General features: G+C 43.8%; 1 protein-coding gene across 2 annotated transcripts in view; it reads left to right on the forward strand.

Moving 5' to 3' along the window:
- Positions 1-2,811: 2,811 nt before the first annotated feature.
- SLC4A11 (solute carrier family 4 member 11) overlaps positions 2,812-20,284 on the forward strand; it is a 249,849-nt gene continuing 232,376 nt past the window's right edge. Inside the window, exon 1 of one of the 2 annotated variants that reach the window (XM_079990778.1) lies at positions 2,812-2,923. In XM_079990778.1, coding sequence (XP_079846904.1) covers positions 2,866-2,923 — 58 coding nt within the window. In that variant the 5' untranslated portion in view covers positions 2,812-2,865. Of the gene's footprint in view, positions 2,924-12,100; positions 12,183-20,284 lie in introns of those variants that run through there. The other variant, XM_079990781.1, reaches the window with a different exon arrangement.

Consider the following 20,284-nt stretch of genomic DNA (forward strand, 5'->3'; position numbering starts at 1 on the left):
AGTCAAAACTATGGAACTCGCTGCTGCAGGGTCTTTGCTCTGCTTTCCTTTGGACCCCATCAGCGAGGCCGGGGGGGGGGATCGTCTGGGCAGCCCAGGACCTCCATAGACACTGCCCACGCTTGCGCCCCCAGGGAGGTCCCTTAGGTGCAGCTAGTGCAGAAAAAACAACATGGGAAGCAGCAGTGACAAGTTATCAGTCTCTGGTGCTGTGATTCTCCAGCGATTTGACTTCACCCACAGAGGCTCACTCCATTGTCTCTCAAGCCAGAAGGATGCTAACAACTTACCATATTTTTCGCTCCATAAGATGCACCTAGTTTTTAGAGGAGGAAAACAAGAAAATAAATATATTCTGAACGAAACAGTGGATGTATGATTTTTGTGGTTCATACTGTGGCCACAGACATGTGATTTGATGTTGAGGATGCAGGTGGCACTGTGAGTTAAACCACAGAGCCTAGGGCTTGCCGATCAGAAGGTCGGTGGTTCGAATCCCCGCAATGGGGTGAGTTCCCGTTGCTTTGTCCCTGCTCCTGCCAACCTAGCAGTTCGAAAGCACGTCAGAGTGCAAGTAAATAAATAGGTACCGCTCCGGCAGGAAGGTAAACGGCGTTTCCGTGTGCTGCTCTGGTTCGCCAGAAGCGGCTTAGTCATGCTGGTGACATGACCCGGTGGTGAAGCTCAGGCCTGCATCCACAGCAAAACCAGTGGTTGAAATGAACAGGATGTGAAAGTAGGTCCCATAGTTGTCAGGTTACAAAGCACATTGATCCTCAGGATTTTTGCATTGGGTCACCCCAAATTCACCATCAGATCACATAGCATGTCCATGGCTACAGTCTGCACACAAAAAACACACACATCCACTGTTTTGTGGGGCCGCAATGGTGCAAAAACGTGGTTATAAAGCACGGATCCACATGGATTCTCAGGATTCTTGCATTGGGCTACCCCAAAGGTAAAGGTAAAGGGACCCCTGACCATCAGGTCCATTCGTGGCCGACTTTGGGGTTGCGGCGCTCATCTCGTTTTATTGGCTGAGGGAGCCAGAGTACAGCTTCCGGGTCATGTGGCCAGCATGACTAAGCCGCTTCTGGCGAACCAGAGCGGCGCACGGAAACGCCGTTTACCTTCCTGCCGGAGCGGTGCCTCTTTATTTACTTGCACTTTGACGTGCTTTCGAACTGCTAGGTTGGCAGGACCAGGGACATAGCAACGGGAGCTCACCCCATTGCGGGGATTCGAACCACCGACCTTCTGATCGGCAAGCCCTAGGCTCTGTGGTTTAACCCACAGCGCCACCCGTGTCCCTTATGTTTTGTTAAAAAAGCATCCCACTGAACACACAAAGTTGCAGCAGGCAGCCTTTTCCTGATCAGGGTATAAAGGAGAGTGGGGAATTGGCTCCAGGATGTGTGTATCTATCAGGCACCGGAGCAGGCCTAGTAGGAAAGTTGGCAAACTTAGGCCTATATTATTTTCCGCTCAGTTTGCAAATTTGTTTTTTTTTAAATGATCTTTTATTAAATTTCCACAATAAAGAAATTATAAAGCAATAAATGGGAAAAACACAAGAAAATACAAAACCACAAAAATACAAAAATACAAAGATACAAACACTTAACATAAAGAAAAAAAAAGAAAAAAGAAAACACTCTTTTCAAAATTCATATCCTTCATAACCTTATTTTCCTGACTTCCACCCGCCCTCCTTTCTTGTATTCCTCTTCAAATTTAATTTAGCAAATTCATTTATACTAGTTTTATCCTTTAAAAGTTCCTCCAAATATTATATTATTCAAATTTTCATCCAATATCTATCCCTTCTTTCATATTCTTATTTATCTTATTCACTTGAACCTCTTCGTTTCATTTCAGTGTCCTCAACATTCAGAGATTTTTACAATGTTTTTGTAAGTAGTTTTTAAACTTCTTCCAATCTTCTTCCACCTGCTCTTCTCCTTGATCTCGTATTCTGCCAGCCATTTCTGCCATTTCCATATAGTCCATTACTTGCATCTGCCATTCTTCCAAGGTGGGTAAATCTTGTGTCTTCCAATGCTTTGCAACAAGAATTCTTGCTGCTGCTGTGGCATACAAAAAGAAAGTTCTATCCTTCTTTGGCACCAATTGGCCGACCATGCCCAGGAGAAAGGCCTCTGGTTTCTTCAGGAAAGTATATTTAAATACCTTTTTCATTTCATTATATATCATCTCCCAGAAAGCCTTAATCCTTGGGCATGTCCACCAAAGGTGAAAGAATGTACCTTCAGTTTCTTTACATTTCCAGCATTTATTATCGGGCAAATTTGGGCACACTCCCTCAGCGGGTATTTCTCCAAACTCAGACCTGTGATTGCACACCCATTTGTCAAGAGGCCTGCTCTACGTTTTGTAGACTTGGGAGAGGGGAAAACCAGACTCTGCAATGACTGGCTTCTTGCAAAAACTTCTGCATTAATTCTCAACCGCCTCCTCCTTCTCTTCAAAGCAAAGGCATGCAAATAACTGTCTGCCAAGACTTGGAGCTGCAGTCCTCTAGAACACAGCCTGGGTGCATGAATTTAACCATGAATCATAAATTCAATAAAATATTAAAATTAAGAACAGTCACTAGTGATGTACTCGATAATCTGTACAAAATAGACAGAAGAGTCAATATTTATTTGGAAACAGAAAAAAGAGAAATTGTGCGTGCATCATTTTTCCAGAATAAAGTGCAGGGCTTTGAAGGTGCCCCCACAAAAAAACCTATTTCTATTGCATCATTTCCTGTCTCCAAGGCTTTCAAAGTGCCTAGGAGAAAAAACCGGCCTGCTCTTGCCATTTCTACACTCTGCAAAGCAGTGCACTTTGGGCAAAATGAAGCCTGATTCAGAGAGGACTGTGTGCGAGAGCTACCTCTTGCCCATAGTGGAAGGTAAGCATGTATTTATTTTATTTATTTATTTTTAGGCCTGCAAGCAGCGAAAAGCCACTGTTGAAACAGGTGTGGTAAAGAGATGCATGCATAAAAGACTATTGTGTCTTGAGAGGTCAGAGAGTTGTTGCAGCAGGCGAGCCAGCAAAATGGCGGCCTGGATAGATGGAGACTCAACTGAGAGAAATAGGGGAAAAGTCTTCTCATTCCTCTAGATCAGCGGTTTTCAAACTTCTTTTTTTTGGTTTGTCCCCACCAACCTTGGTTCTATAAATTCATCCCCAACCCTAAGGAGGACAATAACACAATAGAATTCAGAACAGTAACGGTCAATTGCACATTCTGTTCAAAACCTAGCCCAAACTTCTTCCTCTTTTAATTTAATTTTAAGATTTTGAAATTTACAAACAATTGTCAAACAACCAAAACAGAAAGAAAATTCCATAAATTTCCACGGACATCTTCTGTATTAATCCAATTCTATTAAAACTCCACTGCAACCATAGTCCAATGTTAAACAACAAGTGTCATTCCAGTCCTACTATTAATTTTAATTGTTTACCATGATTTCTAGAGTAAATTATATATATTTCCCCATTCCTGATTAAAATTTTGGTCTTCCTGTTTTCTAATTCTTACGGTCATTTTTGCCATTTCAGCAAAATCCATCAGTTTAATTTGCCATTCTTCTCTGGTAGGGACTATCTCTTCTTTCCATCTCTTGGGCTAGTAACGTCTGAGCAGCATGCTTTCAGTTTTGGTGGTTTGACAATTGTTTGTAAATTTCAAAATCTGAAAATTTAATAATAATAATAAACACCCAGCCAAAACTATTTAGTTTAATTAATTCAACAACAACAACAACAACAAATTTATTATTTATACCCTGCCCATTTGGCTGGGTTTCCCCAGACACTCTGGGCATTTCACAGCATATCTAAAAACATAATAAAGACAACAAACATTAAAAGCTTCCTGATACAGGGCTGCCTTCAGATGTCTTCTAGAAGTTGTGTAGTTTTTATCTCCTTGACATCGGAAGGGGGGGCGTTCCACAAGGAGGGTGCCACTACCGAAAATTGATGAACCTGATCCAGAGATATCAGATAACTGCATTTTAAATATTTTTACTAAGGGAAATGTATGGATGAAGGCAAGGCATAGTATAAAAGACTCATATATAACATGCACAAACCCTTAGTTTTTTACTTGTAACTCATTACAGTAGTACCTTGGTTCTCAAACTTAATCCGTTCCGGAAGTCCGTTCCAAAACCAAAGCGTTCCAAAACCAAGCCACGCTTTCCCATAGAAAATCATGCAAAACGGATTAATCCGTTCCAGACTTTTAAAAACAACCCCTAAAACAGCAATTAAACATGAATTTTACTATGTAACGAGACCACTGATCCATGAAATGAAAGCAATAATCAATGTAAAAAGTTGAAGGTAAAGGATCCCTGATAGTTAAGTCCAGTCGCAAACGACTCTGGGGTTGTGGCACTCATCTCGCTTTACTGGCCAAGGGAGCCGGCGTTTATCCGCAGACAGCTTCCGGGTCATGTGGCCAGCATGACTAAGCCACTTTTGGCGAAACCAGAGCAGCGCACAGAAACGCTGTTTACCTTCCTGCCGGAGTGGTACCTATTTATCTACTTGCACTTTGACGTGCTTTCAAACTGCTAGGTTGGCAGGAGCAGGGACCGAGCAACGGGAGCTCACCCTGTCGCGGGGATTCGAACTGCCGACCTTCTGATCAGCAAGCCCAAGAGGCTCAGTGGTTTACACCACAGCACCACCAATTAATAATTAATGTACTGTACTATAAAATAAATAAGATAGTACTGTGTTGTAGATGATAAAAAATAAAATTAATTTTTTTTCTTAGCTGCACTTATGATAGTCATTGTTTGGATTGGGGGCTTTTATCCATTTCTGCAGTCACACAATCAACCAATCAGTAGCTGAACTGGGTTCTACACAGTCACAAAAACAAATTAACTGGAAAAGCCTCAAAAACGCAAAATAAATAGCAAAAGCGCCAAACTTAATCCGTTCCAGAACTCTGTTTGACTTCCGAAATGTTCAAAAACCAAGGCGCAGCTTCTGATTGGTGCAGGCGCCCTGGAAACAATAGCTGACAGCCGCATTGGACGTTCAGCTTCCGGAAAACGTTCGAAAACTGGAACACTTCAGGGTTTTCGCCGTTTGGGAACCAAGGCGTTTGAGTACTAAGGCATTTGAGAACCAAGGTACCAACTGTATAAGCAAATCAATAGCTATTACCAATAATTTGCTATCTTGTGGATTGTGATGACTTAGATCCAAAAATACAAACAAACATGGACAAAGGGAATAGTTCTGGAACAGACAACAGCAGTAAAATTTAAGTATCCAGCGAATAACATGTTTTGCTCTGCTTCGTTTCCACTCGTGTCTGTTGTAGCCTTTAACTTTCTATACCACAAATATGTTCCTGTTTATTTATGTATTTTGTGTCCCGCTTTATAGTGCCATGCTTTATAGTGCAAGAGCGCCCCTCCAGACGGCGTTAATGCGGTAACATTGGGGAAGCATTGCAGAACAACCAGCAAAGCAGAATGTCGTGCCGACAGTCCAATATGAATCCACAACAATTTTGTTCTTGTTCCGTGTTTGCCGCTACTGAAAAAAAATGCCCAAAGGGGCATCATTTGCTATTGAAACTGAGAGTCCCTGCTTTGCGTTATGAGTTTGGGGAGGGTAGGCTGTACGTGGAGGCCCTTCTAATTCCTGGAATAGTCAGGTTAGTTTCATGGTGAGGTATTGGCTCTAAGTATGGGTCGTTAAGGTAACAAAGGAAGTGAGTCTGTGCCAGATGACAGGCGAGTGGGTCCCCCCTTCCTCAACTCACCGGTGGTTAGAAAGGCAGCCCAGAGTTGGCAGTTTTGAGTTAAGTGTGCTAGAAGCTAGAGGGACAGGCAGGCTGGAACCTGAGAGGGGGAGACATGTTTGATTTCTGCTCGATTGGGGTGTTAATGCTGTGAACCCTTCCATTGTAGGCTCAGGTTGTAGATATGTGTGTATACAATCCAGTTGTGGAAAAACCAGGAATTTCTGCACCACATTTAACACATGGGGCATTGCATATATCCAGCGTAGTGGGCAATTTATGATTTTGCTATTTCATATTATTTGATGCATTGATTGCCGTTTTGTTACATCTCGGTTTTGTATTAATGGGACGTTCACTTCTGCGGGAGTTTACCTACCAAAAAATGATGTATAAATAAAATGTGGACTGTCCTGCCTTGGAGGTTTCTAAGCAGAGGTTGGCTAGCCATCTGTCATGGATGATCTAACTGAGATTCCTTCATCGACAGGGGTTGGACTAGAGGACCCTTGGGGTCCCTTCGAATTCTACGATTCTGTGATTTTATAATGCAGCAATTAAAGGGCACATCCTGACCATGCAAAACCACTCAGAGCTGGGCCAGTGAGGGGGTGTGGCCTTCCATCATGTAGAATGGATTGGTGAGTTGTATTCAGCTGGTTCCTCACTGGTTGTTGTTTAGTCGTGTCCGTCTCTTCGTGACTCCATGGACCAGAGCATGCCAGGCCCTCCTGTCTTCCACTGTCTCCCGCAGTTTGGTCAAACTCATGCTGGTAGCTTCGAGAACACTATCCAATCATCTCATCCTCTGTCGTCCCCTTCTCCTTGTGCCCTCCATCTTTCCCAACATCAGGGTCTTTTCCAGGGAGTTCTCTTCTCATGAGGTGGCCAAAGTGTTGGAGCCTCAGCTTCAGGATCTGCCCTTCCAGTGAGCACTCCGGGCTGATTTCCTTCAGAATGGAGAGGTTTGATCTTCTTGCAGTCCATGGGACTCTCAAGAGTCTCCTCCAGCACCAGAATTCAAAAGCATCCATTCTTTGGCGATCAGCCTTCTTTATGGTCCAGCTCTCACTTTCATACACCACTACTGGGAAAACCATGGCTTTAACTATATGGACCTTTGTTGGCAAGGTGATGTCTCTGCTTTTTAGATGCTGTCTAGGTTTGTCATTGCTTTTCTCTCAAGAAGCAGGCATCTTTTAATTTCACCATCTGCAGTGATCATGGAGCCCAAGAAAGTAAAATCTCTCACTGCCTCCATTTCTTCCCCTTCTATTTGCCAGGAGGTGATGGGACCAGTGGCCATGATCTTGGTTTTTTTGATGTTGAGCTTCAGACCATATTTTGCGCTCTCCTCTTTCACCCTCATTAAGAGGTTCTTTAATTCCTCCTCACTTTCTGCCATCAAAGTTGTGTCATCTGTATATCTGAGGTTGTTGATATTTCTTCCAGCAATCTTAATTCCGGCTTGGGATTCATCCAGCCCAGCCTTTCGCATGATGAATTCTGCATATAAGTTAAATAAGTTAGTGCTTTGCAAACCACCTGAACGTCCCAAACAAACCAGCCCTGTAAGGTGGGTTAGGAGCATAATGCCACACTTCAGATTCTGTCCAGCGTACAATCCCGGAGGATACAGTCCAGCCTGTGGCATCCTCGCTTGCCCCTTTGCTCACCATCTCTGGTGCACTAAAGTGTTTTAACACCGCAGACTCTGGGTTGTCAAAATGCAATTCTTGTGTAACGTTCTGTTCTGTCTGGGGAGCAAATGTTCCATCACTTCCCTCCCTCCCCAACTCCTCTTCTTTCTATAGCGTAGGAGACATCGGGAGAAAAACGAAATTAGCGAGGATTCTCCACCACCCGAGCTGGAATGATGGAAAGCGCGAAAGTAAACAAATTTGGAGCAAAACCGTTCCAAAGTGCCACCGATGATTGAGAGCGAGTGTGCTTTAAAAACAGTTCTGAAGTGGGCAGGCTGTCGTGGCAAAATGCCACATCAAATTGGTCTGTTGGTTTAAAGCGCTGGAAAGTTTATTATCGTTCAACATCCAAGGGCTCAGCTTTTCTAAGACGAAAAAAGCAGAGAGTTTATGTTTTGCAAGTGGGGAATCTCAAGTGGGGAGGAGCGAAGCAGGGCTCCCCCCGACAGGTGATTCCCACAACTGCAAACGTCCCTATTTTCCAGGGACCATCCCAGATTTACAGAAGTCATCCTGGTTTCTGATATGATGTGAGGTAGCTCAGTGGGAGCATGGTGCTGATGATGCCAAGGTTGCAGGTTCGATCCCCGCATGGTACAGCTGCATATTCCTGCACTGCAGGGGGGGGGGGTCAGGCTAGATGATCCACAGGATCCCTTCCAACTGTGTTCCTCCCAACAGTGATTTATGTGTTGTGGATAGAGAGATAATTTATTACGGTCGGGGACCAGCTTATAAAACACACTTGGGGGTAAAATCCCAGAAAGAAAACAGTTAAAACAATGTACCACAATAAATTTAAAATTTATAAATGCGATAAGCATATAGACACTTAAAACTTTAAGATAGGCTACCTCAGAGAGATGACCCAGAGTCACCCATGGAACCGGGTTTGGGGATTTTCTTCATGAACTAGTTTGAGTCAGGGGACGGTCTGCGCCTACAGATCTGTACACAGAATCTGGCGACCATCTGGGTCGTCTTATGGTCTTTGGCTAACAGGAAAAGGTCGAATTTTTGCTTTTCCGGGAGGCCAGCGAACCTCACCAGCAGGGGATCAATGGCCTCACTACGTGCCTCTTCCTAAAAGGGACATCTAAAGAACAAGGGCTCTGGGCTTCCTATCTCCCCCGATGAAAAGGCACAAAGTCTCTGAGCATATGGGACTTTTTTAAAGGCTCATTCCAGGACCGGCGAGGGCAGAGCTGAGCTTCTAGCCCTTCTAGCATTTTTGGATACGAGAAAGAAGAGATATGCTGCAGGTGTGGCTATATCTCTCTCGATTTCTCCAATTTTATAGTCGGGGCATCTCGAGCAGTCCTGTTGTCTCTTGGTGTCTATGATTCTTTACCTGACCGTAGCTTTTGCCTGGTCCAACCCCAGACTTAGAAGGGCTTGAGGGGCAAAACCCAGTTTCTGAAGGGTGTTCAGGACTGCTGTCAGCCAGCCTGACTGATTATGTGTTGGGAGTTGACGATTTGCATAGTTGGCCGTATTGATGACTCCCCCCAGCCCCTTAGCAGGCCAGTGCTAAAAGCTCTCCAGTAGTTGGTAAAATAAGGACGCAGGTGGCGCTGTGGGTTAAAGCCTCAGCGCCTAGGACTTGCCGATCGAAAGGTCGGCGGTACGAATCCCCGCGGCGGGGTGCGCTCCCGCTGCTCGGTCCCAGCGCCTGCCAACCTAGCAGTTCGAAAGCACCTCCGGGTGCAAGTAGATAAATAGGGACCGCTTACCAGCGGGAAGGTAAACGGCGTTTCCGTGTGCGGCTCTGGCTCGCCAGAGCAGCGATGTCACGCTGGCCACGTGACCCGGAAGTGTCTCCGGACAGCGCTGGCCCCTGGCCTCTTGAGTGAGATGGGCGCACAACCCCAGAGTCTGTCAAGACTGGCCCGTACGGGCAGGGGTACCTTTACCTTTACCTTTTTTAGTTGGTAAAATGGTTTTTGTACGCCACCACGGCAGCAAGAGTACTCTATGCACAAAAATGGAAAACATCAGAAATGCCAACAAAAGAGGAAAGAGTACTCAAGGGAGGAATGAGGCACTCAGAAATGGCGGAACTCGTGGTTTAAATAAGGAATCAGAAAGATGAAATATCTTTGGAAGAACAGAGACCCTTTTCTGTCTAGATAAGACCACAATACAGCCAAATAAAAGTTCAAACAGGTTTTGACTTACGAGCAATGGAAAGAAAATAGAAAAGCATTGTAATAGAGGTTTTAGGTCAGGGGCCAGCAAATTTTTTCAGCAGGGGTCCGGTCCACTGTCCCTCAGACCTTGTGGGGGGCCGGACTATTTTTTTTGGGGGGGGGGAGGGGAAATGAACGAATTCCTATGCCCCACAAATAACACAGAGATGCATTTTTAATAAAAGCACACATTCTGCTCATATAAAAACACCCTAATTCCTGGACCGCCCACAGGCTGGATTTAGAAGGAGATTGGGCTGGATTCAGCCCCCGGGCCTTGGTTTGCCCACCTATGGTTTAGGTGAATAGGTAAGGTTAAGAAGGTTGGACTGGCAGCAGGCAGGAGAGAGAATGAGACCCTCATGGATTTAAGGATGAGAAGTCGCCAAGATAAAAAGATTTTGATGCAAATTGTATGTTATATGATCTGAATGTAAGTCAATGTGAAAAAACAAACATATTTTCAAAGAAAAGAACAAGCTCTCCAGTAGCACAGGGGCTTTTCTGGGCACTTAGACATGAGATTTGTAAGGGTAGCTCGACAGGAATGCCGAGTGTCAAACTGCTACCTTTTGGAAGATTTGCACCTGCAATTTAACTACCAGTGGCTTTTCCCTTAATGTACTTTGAAAATACTTTTGATTAAAAGCCTGGCTAGAGAGAGAAGCAAGTGTAAGGCCTGCCAAACCTTTGATCAACCCTATTAATTTATCAAGCCCAGAAAGTGTGGCGCGGACTTTGCCATTTAAGCATTGCTAGCAACGCACAGCAGATTGTACTGCGTAAGAAGAAAACCGATAGCTGAACTCCCTCCAGCTTTTGTGACTCAAGGAGCTAATGGAATTATTTTCTTGGGTTGTCGATAAGATGCGACTGTGATTGATGGGGCATGCTGCCGCCTCATTTATAGAGCGCCCCGTATTATCTCTGAGGGTTGTGCACACTGGATTAGGCAGCTTTAATTCCCAATGGATTAATCATAGATAAATGTTCCCTTTTGGGTTTTATGCATGCAGTAACAAGCTCAGACTAGGAGTACATACAGAGCATAAGTTTTCAGTAAATGATAATGGGGGATGTAATCCACTGGGAGCAGTCAAGTACAACATTCCTTGTTTTCCTAGAGTGGACATGCAAGGGGATATTTGGTCCAGCCAATCAAAACTTCCTGTTTCCTCCTGGGCTGGAGCATCCTTCCTTGCATGTGACTAGAAGTGGGCGTGGCCTTACCTGTCCAGGTAACAAAAAAGAGAAGTCACATAGCACTCTCTCTCTTTTTGACTTTCTTCTTCGTTGGACCAGCTTTTTAGCTAGGGACTGCTATGTTAGCTTTCAGCTAGCATAAACACTGGGATTATACCCCCATATGGGGTAGATCCACATGTACATATTTGTAACTAAGTCTGCCTTCAGGGATCCAACTGTGAACTGATGTGAGTAAACTTCTTTTATTGACTTTAGGTAAGATTGTTTGCAGTGATAGTTTTAGCTATAGTATGAGAGGGAAAAGTATACTACAGTGGTGTGTGTGTGTGAGTAAGTATGTGTTTTCTTTAAAGAGAGAGGGGGGAGGGGGAGAGAAAAAGAGAGAAGGAAGAGGAGTGAAGGGAAGAAGAGGAGGGGGGTGGGAGAGGTAACTATAGCAGTGACGGTGGTGTGGGGAAAAGTTTTGTTTTAAAGGAGGGGGTTTAGGTAAGATTGTTGTGTCTTTATTCTTTTACGAGGGATTAAAGGGAATTTACCAGGAACTATACAATTCAATCTGAGACAGACTGAATTGTATAATAGTGAAAGGCTCACACAAGCCTGCAACCAGCTATCTGCTGTGCATGTAAAGGGGAATGTAAACTCTGCTAAGTAAAGGAACTTGCTAGCGCAAATTAGGAAGGATATAAATAAACTCTGAACATTCCCACAGATATTTTGCCCCCCCTGCTTTATTAGGTTACAGTGTACAGCATGGGGGGACTTCAGTTGCACAGTGAGGATTGAATATTTGGCCGATGTGTATGAGTTGAGATGAGAGAGAAAAAATAGCACATACATTGTCTGGAGAGAATAACAAACAATGGCATTTGGTGAGTTTGCATATCTGCATCCTGTTTCAGCCTAATTGAATTACTCTGCAAATTACACAGTTCTTCCAAAACCTCTTTGGCATGTTGCAATTCTTTGATGTGTATGATCTGTGAGTCTTCCACTGAAAGACAGATAATGGCCTCTGCTTGCTTATCTTGGTTATCCCATTATTCAAAATTAGCAGCTGGGCATGGGTCAGCAATAACTCTGCCACAAATCTTCCTTCCAAGGAGATTCTATATTTTGAATTTCCACAGTTGAAAATTTTGCTCGCTCAACTTGCGGATTATTTTATTTGCATACATTCTAGCCATTTTTCTTGCCGTTCTCTTCAGACAAGATATCTGCTATTTCTTACATCTCCACTCATCCTGCAAACAGTTCCTGCATAAATAAAGCCTTTGAACTCCAGAAACTGTAAGTCACTATTCCAATCTAATTCACCTAAACAGCAAGTTCTGCTAACACCAGTGTGCTAACTCCAAGTGTTTTATATAGAAGCACAGTTGGTATTTGCACCTATCCTATAACCATCTTGGGAGGAGTGGTGCTTATTATTGATTAAAGTTGGAATCTTGACAAATTACTTTCCCCAATGAATTGGAAACCATCAGTCAGTCACTTGCACTTGAGAAAGCTTCATCTTTTAGTCTTTAGTTATTAAAAGACCACTTCTGAATGATGTTTTATTAAGCATTCACTTTGATTTGTTCATGACATTGCACCAAGCAAATGTTGTTCTGCACTTTCCAGTGCATTTCCCTGTGACTTTGCTTTGTGCAAAGATTCCAGTGTTGGAGGGGAGAGAGGAGTAGAGCCCTTCCATTTAAACAGCTGGCATGGAACAGGAATCCCAACAAACAGAAGAGGCATCTAGCTAATTTGGTATTTGTGCTAGTTTGCCATCAACTTTATATAGAACTTGAAAGCCTTGTTATCACTCCATTCACTGTCCAGAGCAAGGAGGGTTCCTCAGTTACTTTGGCACTCTTGCAGGTGACGTCATTGCTCTGTATTTTTTAAAAAAATCCATGGACCCTTGTTCATCCTCTTTATAGCATGGCTCGTACCATTAACAAGACTTAACAAGACTCTGTACTGTATCACGATTACTGTTAATGGTGGTGTTAAGGGCTGAGATGGTTTTGTTGCCTATCAGAAAAACAGCCTAAAATAATTGGGTGCTAACAGTCCTTTAGCAGATGCTTTAAATTAGCACCTCTCCTTTGCAGGTTGTTCACATTTCCTGTAAAGGTGTTTCTCTCCCCCCCCCCTTTTTAAATGCCACTTTTGATCATGCGTTAGTTTTATGAGGTGAAAATTACCCGCTCCATAAACATTTCTCTTTCAATACATGCTTTTGCCGACTAATGAAAAGCACTTATGAGTAAGCACTGTCGTGGGTGAGATGAGATCTCAAGCTCTCACTATTATGTCGGGGATCTTAAGAATTCATTATGTGTGCAGAGGGGGAAGCAGTTCTGAGTTGAAACAACTACAGACATTATAAACACCCCCCCCCAAAAAAAAAATATGCATGCTACTATATAATGCTTTTAAACTGTGTGATGCAGCAGCAAAAAAGCTAATGGTATTCTAGACAGCATCAACAGAATTCTAGTGTCCGGATCAAGGGAAGTAATGTTGTTGTTGTTTAGTCGTTCAGTCGTGTACGACTCTTTGTGACCCCCTGGACCAGAGCACGCCAGGCACTCCTGTCTTCCACTGCCTCCTGCAGTTTGGTCAAGCTCATGCTGGTCCAACCATCTCGTCCTCTGTCATCCCCTTCTCCTTGTGCCCTCCATCTTTCCCAACATCAGGGTCTTTTCCAGGGAGTCTTCTCTTCTCATGAGGTGGCCAAAGTCTTGGAGCCTCAGCTTCACGATCTGTCCTTCCAGTGAGCACTCAGGGCTGATTTCCTTCAGAATGGAGAGGTTTGATCTTCTTTCAGTCCATGGGATTCTCAAAAGTCTCTTCCAGCACCAGAATTCAAAAGCATCGATTCTTCGGTGATCAGCCTTCTTTATGGTCCAGCTCTCACTTCCATACATCACTACTGGGAAAACCAGCGCTTTGTTGGCAAGGTGATGTCTCTGCTTTTTAAGATGCTGTCTAGGTTTGTCATTGCTTTTCTCCGAAGAAGCAGGCGTCTTTTAATTTCGTGACTGCTGTCACCATAAGGGAAGTAATAGTACCACTCTATTCAGCCTTGGCCAGACCACACCTGGAATACTGTGTCCAGTTCTGGGCACCACAATTTAAGAAGGATGTTGACAAGCTGGAAGGTGTGCAGAGGAGGGTGACTAAGATGATCAAAGGTCTATTGGAATGAAGTTATGTGGTTTTAGCAGAAATGATATAAAGGATTAAGTAAAAATAGATAATTGGTGAAAGAAGAGAGTGTAAAATTATAGTATGTTAAGATAAATTATGTTAAGATAAATTATTAGGGGACGCAGGTGGCGCTGTGGGTTAAAGCCTCAGCGCCTAGGACTTGCCGATCGAAAGGTCGGCGGTTCGAATCCCTGCGGCGGGGTGCGCTCCCGCTGCTCGGTCCCAGCGCCTGCCAACCTAGCAGTTCGAAAGCACCTCCGGGTGCAAGTAGATAAATAGGGACCGCTTACCAGTGGGAAGGTAAACGGCGTTTCCGTGTGCGGCTCTGGCTCGCCAGAGCAGCGATGTCACGCTGGCCACGTGACCCGGAAGTGTCTCCGGACAGCACTGGCCCCTGGGCTCTTAAGTGAGATGGGCGCACAACCCCAGAGTCTGTCAAGACTGGCCCGTACGGGCAGGGGTACCTTTACCTTTACCTTTTAAGATAAATTATTGGGATAAAAACAAAGATGGAAAGGATTTGCTGAAATATCTAATTGAACTAGAATACAAAAAAGGGAGGTGTGAGGAGGTCAAGGAAATAAGCAAATGGAAAACAAGTTATGACAAGGTTCGATTTGTTTTTTTTCCCTTTTTTCTTTTTTTTTCTTGATTGCTTGTATTTTTCTGGGGTTTTTTTTGGTTTTGTTTTGCTTGTCTGTATTCATGGTCTTGTTTTTTCTTGCTTAATCTAGTGTTTTCTTTTGTAATTTTTAAAACTGGAATAAATATTATTAAAAAAAAAGATGATCAAAGGTCTAGAAACCAGGCCTTATGAAGAATGGTTGAAGGAGCTGGGTATGTTTAGTCTGAAAAAGAGGACTCTGAGAGGAGATATGAGAGCCATCTTCTAATATCTACAGTGCTGTCACAGGGAAGATGGAGCAAACTTTTTTTCACCTGCTCTGGAGGGTAGGACTCGAACCAATGGCCTCAAGTTACGAGGAAGGAGATTTCAACTAAAGATCAGGAAGAACTTCCTGACAGAAAGAGCTGTTTGTCAGTGGAACGGACTCCCTTGGAGGTGGTGGACAGTCCTTCTTGGGGGGCTTTTAAGCAGAGGTTGGATGGCCATCTGTCATGGACAGGGCTCGATTTACGTATAAGCTAAACAAGCTATAGCTTAGGGCCCCACTCACTTGGGGGCCCCCAAAAAAATTAAAGGAAAAAAAACCCTGGATCTACATTTCCAAAATATAAGATAAGTTCAACAATTACTTTGATAAAATACATATTTTGTTATGTGCAAATGGCTTTAGATACCTATTAGGTCCATAAATTACCATATAGCATATATTTAACACAAAAAACAGCAACAGTTTGTTGTTGGCAAAGGACAGCTGGACATAGAAAGGGCCCCGTTACCTTGAGTAGCTTAGTAGCCTCATCAAACCTAAATCCGGCTCTGGTCATGGATGCGTTAGCTAAGAGTCCTGCACTGCAGGGGGCTGGACTAGATGAATCCTGGGGTTCCCCTCCATCTCTACAATTCTATGATGGGAAAATCAGTGTTTAAGGTCTAGCAAACTTTGTGGATTCAAGCAGCAAGGAGATCGTTTAAAGCAGAGCTGGCTCACCTGGACTCAGGGGAGGACTTTGTTAATATGGCACCCTGAGCAAGGACAAAACTTTCCCCTCCCCAGATCATAGCTGTCCACATTTCCCTTTTTAAAAGGGAAATTTCTTTATTCCAAATAGGATTCCTTGCAAGAAAAGGGAAAAGTTGACAGCTATGCCCCAGATACTTCTTATAATTTTTACAATAATTCATTTTGGTACAGTTGCTTTTTATGGATCTTTTCAGTAATTACCTATATAAATATAGGTTATTCTTATTGTGGTATAAATATAGGTGGTTGTTGTTGTTTTGTGCCCCCTCGATTTGGTGCCTGCTCTCACTGCCCTAAATCTGGACTGTCTTTGTCCCTGCGGCCAGTTTCATAACTAGCTTGTTAGTCTTCGTTGTAAGGAATATTCCCTGGGCAATTGCTATGTAAACCGATAGCATCTGCTGCCTCAGTGGGTGAGGGAGAATGAAAAGCACTTTCTCTTCTCCATTTAGTCGTTCTGGTGTTTTTCATTTGCCGGCATTTATGAAGTGTGTCGCCATCCTAACGCTCGTTAGCGTTCGGGGCTTTTTGTTTTGGTTCTGTTTAGGGGGAAAGGTGCGCAAGGGCAGAACGCGACAGAGGAGTACAGAATTATTCATGGTGTGGGAAAAGTGGATAGGAATAATAGCAGAACTCAGGGAGACCCAGTCGAGCTGGATGTCGGAAAACGAAAAACAGGCAAAAGAAAGTACTCTTGCCAGAGTGGTGCATGTTCTGGTTGTCTCCCACTTGGACTACTGCAATGCGCTCTACGTGGGGCTACCTTTGAAGGTGACCTGGAAACCGCAACTAATCCAGAATGTGGCAGCCAGACTGGTGACTGGGAGCGGCTGCGGAGACCACATAACACCTGTCTTGAAAGACCTGCAGTGGCTCCCAGTACGTTTCCGAGCACAATTCAAAGTATTGGTGCTGACCTTTAAAGCCCTAAATGGCCTTGGCCCAGTATACCTGAGGGAGCATCTCCCCCCCATCGTTCTGCCCAGACACTGAGGTCCAGCGCTGAAGACCTTCTGGCGGTTCCCTCGCTGCGAGAAGCGAGGTTACAGGGAACCAGGCGGAGGGACTTCTCGGTGGTGGCGCCCACCCTGTGGAACGCCCTCCCATCAGATGTCAAAGAGAACAACAACTACCAGACTTTTAGAAGACATCTGAAGGCAGCCCTGTTTAGGGAAGCTTTTAATGTTTGATGCATTACAGTATCTTAATATTTTATTGGAAACTGCCCAGAAGGGCTGGGGAAGCCCAGCCAGATGGGCGGGGTAATAATAATAATAATAATAATAATAATAATATTTATTATTTGTACCCCGCCCATCTGGCTGGGTTTCCCCCAGCCACTCTGGGCGGCTTCCACAAAGACCAAAAATACACTAATATGTCATACATTAAAAACTTCCCTGAACAGGGCTGCCTTAAGATGTCTTCTGAATGTCAGGTAGTTGTTTATCTCTTTGACATCTGATGGGAGGGCGTTCCACAGGGCGGGAGCCACTACCGAGAAGGCCCTCTGCCTGGTTCCCTGTAGCTTTACTTCTCGCAGCGAGGGAACCGCCAGAAGGCCCTCGGCGCTGGACCTCAGTGTCCGAGCAGAACTATGGGGGTGGAGACGCTCCTTCAGGTATACTGGGCTGAGGCCGTTTAGGGCTTTAAAGGTCAACAACAACACTTTTGTGCTCGGAATTGTACTGGAAACGTACTGGGAACCAATGTACTGGGAGCCAGTGGCTGGGGAAGTCCAGCCAGATGGGCTGGGTAATAATAATAATAATAATAATAATTTATTTGTAAATAATAAAAAGTAGTAGTAGTAGTAGTTGTTGTTATACTGCTGGCATCCATCCGTCTCAAGCATCAATGGAGTTCTCCTCCAGGGGTGAAGTCAAACAGCTGTGTTAGCAGCACTGAAGTGACCTCCCCTGTGTGCAAGCCTAGACAGTGTCCCTGGGGATCCTGGTCTCTCCGGACAGCAAGACCCCCCCCCTTGACCTCGCTGATGTAGTCCAAAGGAAAGCAGAGCAATATTTTTGGCACCAGCTTGGCTGCAGGAGTTGCCGGAAGGAGGCATACAAGGTGCGACCCAACCATCTTACGAACTCCACTCCAGATTTGTGTACGGTTTCCTCCTTGGCCCTTTCTTCTCCCAAAGATATCCCGCAAGGCAGCGGAGGTTTAGGGTCAGAGTTTTCTTCTGCCAATCCTCGGTGTCATTATTTTCTTTTTTTGGCTCCTGTCGTTGTTTAAAACCCAGCCGGGACACATTTGCCTAGCCCTGCAAAGCTGGGAGAGGTTTGTCGGTGAGCATTTGCGAACAGGGGCAGGCAGGCAATCGGATTTCTCTTTTGCTTTCAACGCCTCTTTTGTGAAACCTGTTGAGTTCCCTCAGAATTTCTACAGGTGCATTCCTCTGAGCAATGTCTTCCAAATTGGCTCTAGTTATTCCTTCAGGCGAAAAGCTCCTATTTTGAATCATTCTCCATCTCTTTCTCCCCACCCCAATAAAACAAAAACCTCTCTGCCTTTAATCAGTGGCTGGAGGCAAGACTATATACCCAGACGACTCAAGGGAATGTATGCGCGGCGTTGTTTCATTGGCACAAAATACGACGGGCTCATTTCTTTCGCCCTGATATTGCCTCTGGTTCTGAAACCCTACCAGGCCCAAGGCAGTTTACAAAGAAAGAAAGAAAGAAAGAAAGAAAGAAAGAAAGAAAGAAAGAAATGCATTTTTTAAAATTCCTTTTTTGCGGCCACATAACCACGCAACTAACAAAAGAGCATCACCACATATTGGTCGTCACAAGCTCCTGCAAGAATGAAACTTTAACGGTATTGACACAGTTCAGTAGATCATTCCACAAGCACAATAGAGACTGCAGAGGTGATCTTCCATTGTCTTCTGTTTTTTACGTAGTCTAGAAATGGTTGGCAACTGTTGTGAAAGGAAAAGTGATTTGACTTCCCTTGAGCAGCTCTAATCTGATTAGTTAATTTTTCTGCTAACACAGTTTTATTGTATTTTTAATATTTTGTTGGAAGCCGCCCAGAGTGGCTGGAGAAACCCAGCCAGATGGGTGAGGTATTAAAAATTATTATTATTATCCAAACTCTTATGTCTTGTGTGTCCGAAGTAAGACCCTTGGCCCTCCACCAGGATTGAACAATTTCCATCCCAGCAGCTACAAATGAAAAGCTTAATAGATCTTTATGTGTAATCCATCTTGGAAATTTTTCTTCCCATAACCTGAGCAATGCCATAACATTTGTCCTGAAAATGAGGCTTATTTCTCCGAAAACCATAGTTGAAAATTTGACTACAACTCCATCGCATACGAAAATGAGACGTTTGATCCACACATACCCTCCAGCAGTTGAGGTCTACATTATTATGCGACAATCTTAAAGGCATCCATGAAGAAGCTTAATGAGTTTTCCATCGTTTTAGCCAGCACCAATATTAAAGGTCCTTTTCCCCCATAGAACGCTTCGTCATTCATGAGTAATTTCAACTTCCAAGTCCGTCCCCCATAATCTCCTTGCAGACCTAACTTACAGAATAAGAGAACAAGAAGAACATACAGTGGTACCTCGGGTTGAGAACTTAATTCGTTCTGGAGGTCCATTCTTAACCTGAAACTGTTCTTAACCTGAAGCACTACTTTAGCTAATGGGGCCTCCCGCTGCCACCGGAGCACAATTTCTGTTCTCATCCTGAAGCAAAGTTCTTAACCTGAGGTACTATTTCTGAGTTAGCGGAGTCTGTAACCTGAAGCGTATGTAACCCGAGGTACTACTGTACCTTTAAAGAAGATTGGAAAATGTTTATTGAATATACGGGGGTAATGGGGTACAATTGAAAATGTGGGCAGCCTTAAGATAAATTCAACAGTGTAAATAAGTGTTGATGGATGTAATAATGGAGTACGGAATGGCTTAGTTTATATAAAATATGCAGGGATTTATGCTATGCAAAATGAACCATGGAAGGAGAAGAAGGGAAGTCATTGATATTTTAAGGTTATTTAAGTGAATACAGTGGTATGTTGGTTCTCAAACAACTTGGAACCCAAACAATGCAAACCTGGAGGTAAGTGTTACGGTTTGCAAACATTTTTCAGAAGCCGAATGTGCTCTGTTTTGAGTGTTAGGCTTCTGATTTGAGTGTTACGCTGAGATCTGTCTGTTTTTGCTATTTATTTTGCGTTTTTGTTTTTGTGGCTCTTGTTTTTGTGACTGTGTGGAACCCAGTTCAGCTTCTGATGTATTGATTGTGTGACGGCAGTACATTGTCTATTGCTTTCATTTCATGGATCGATGGTCTTGTTAGAGAGTAAAATTCATGTTCAATTGCTGTTCTAGGGGTTGTTTTTAAAAGTCTGGAACGGATTAATCCGTTTTGCATGACTTTCTATGGGAAAGTGCGCCTGGTTTTGGAACGCTTTGGTTTTGGAACGGACTTCCAGAACGGATTAAGTTTGAGAACCAAGGTGCCACTGTATTCTAAGCTGTAAAACAGAAAATTTAATAATAATTATA

This window comes from Podarcis cretensis, assembly GCF_951804945.1.
Source record: "Podarcis cretensis genome assembly, chromosome: 9".
In the NCBI taxonomy this organism is placed as follows: domain Eukaryota; kingdom Metazoa; phylum Chordata; class Lepidosauria; order Squamata; family Lacertidae; genus Podarcis; species Podarcis cretensis.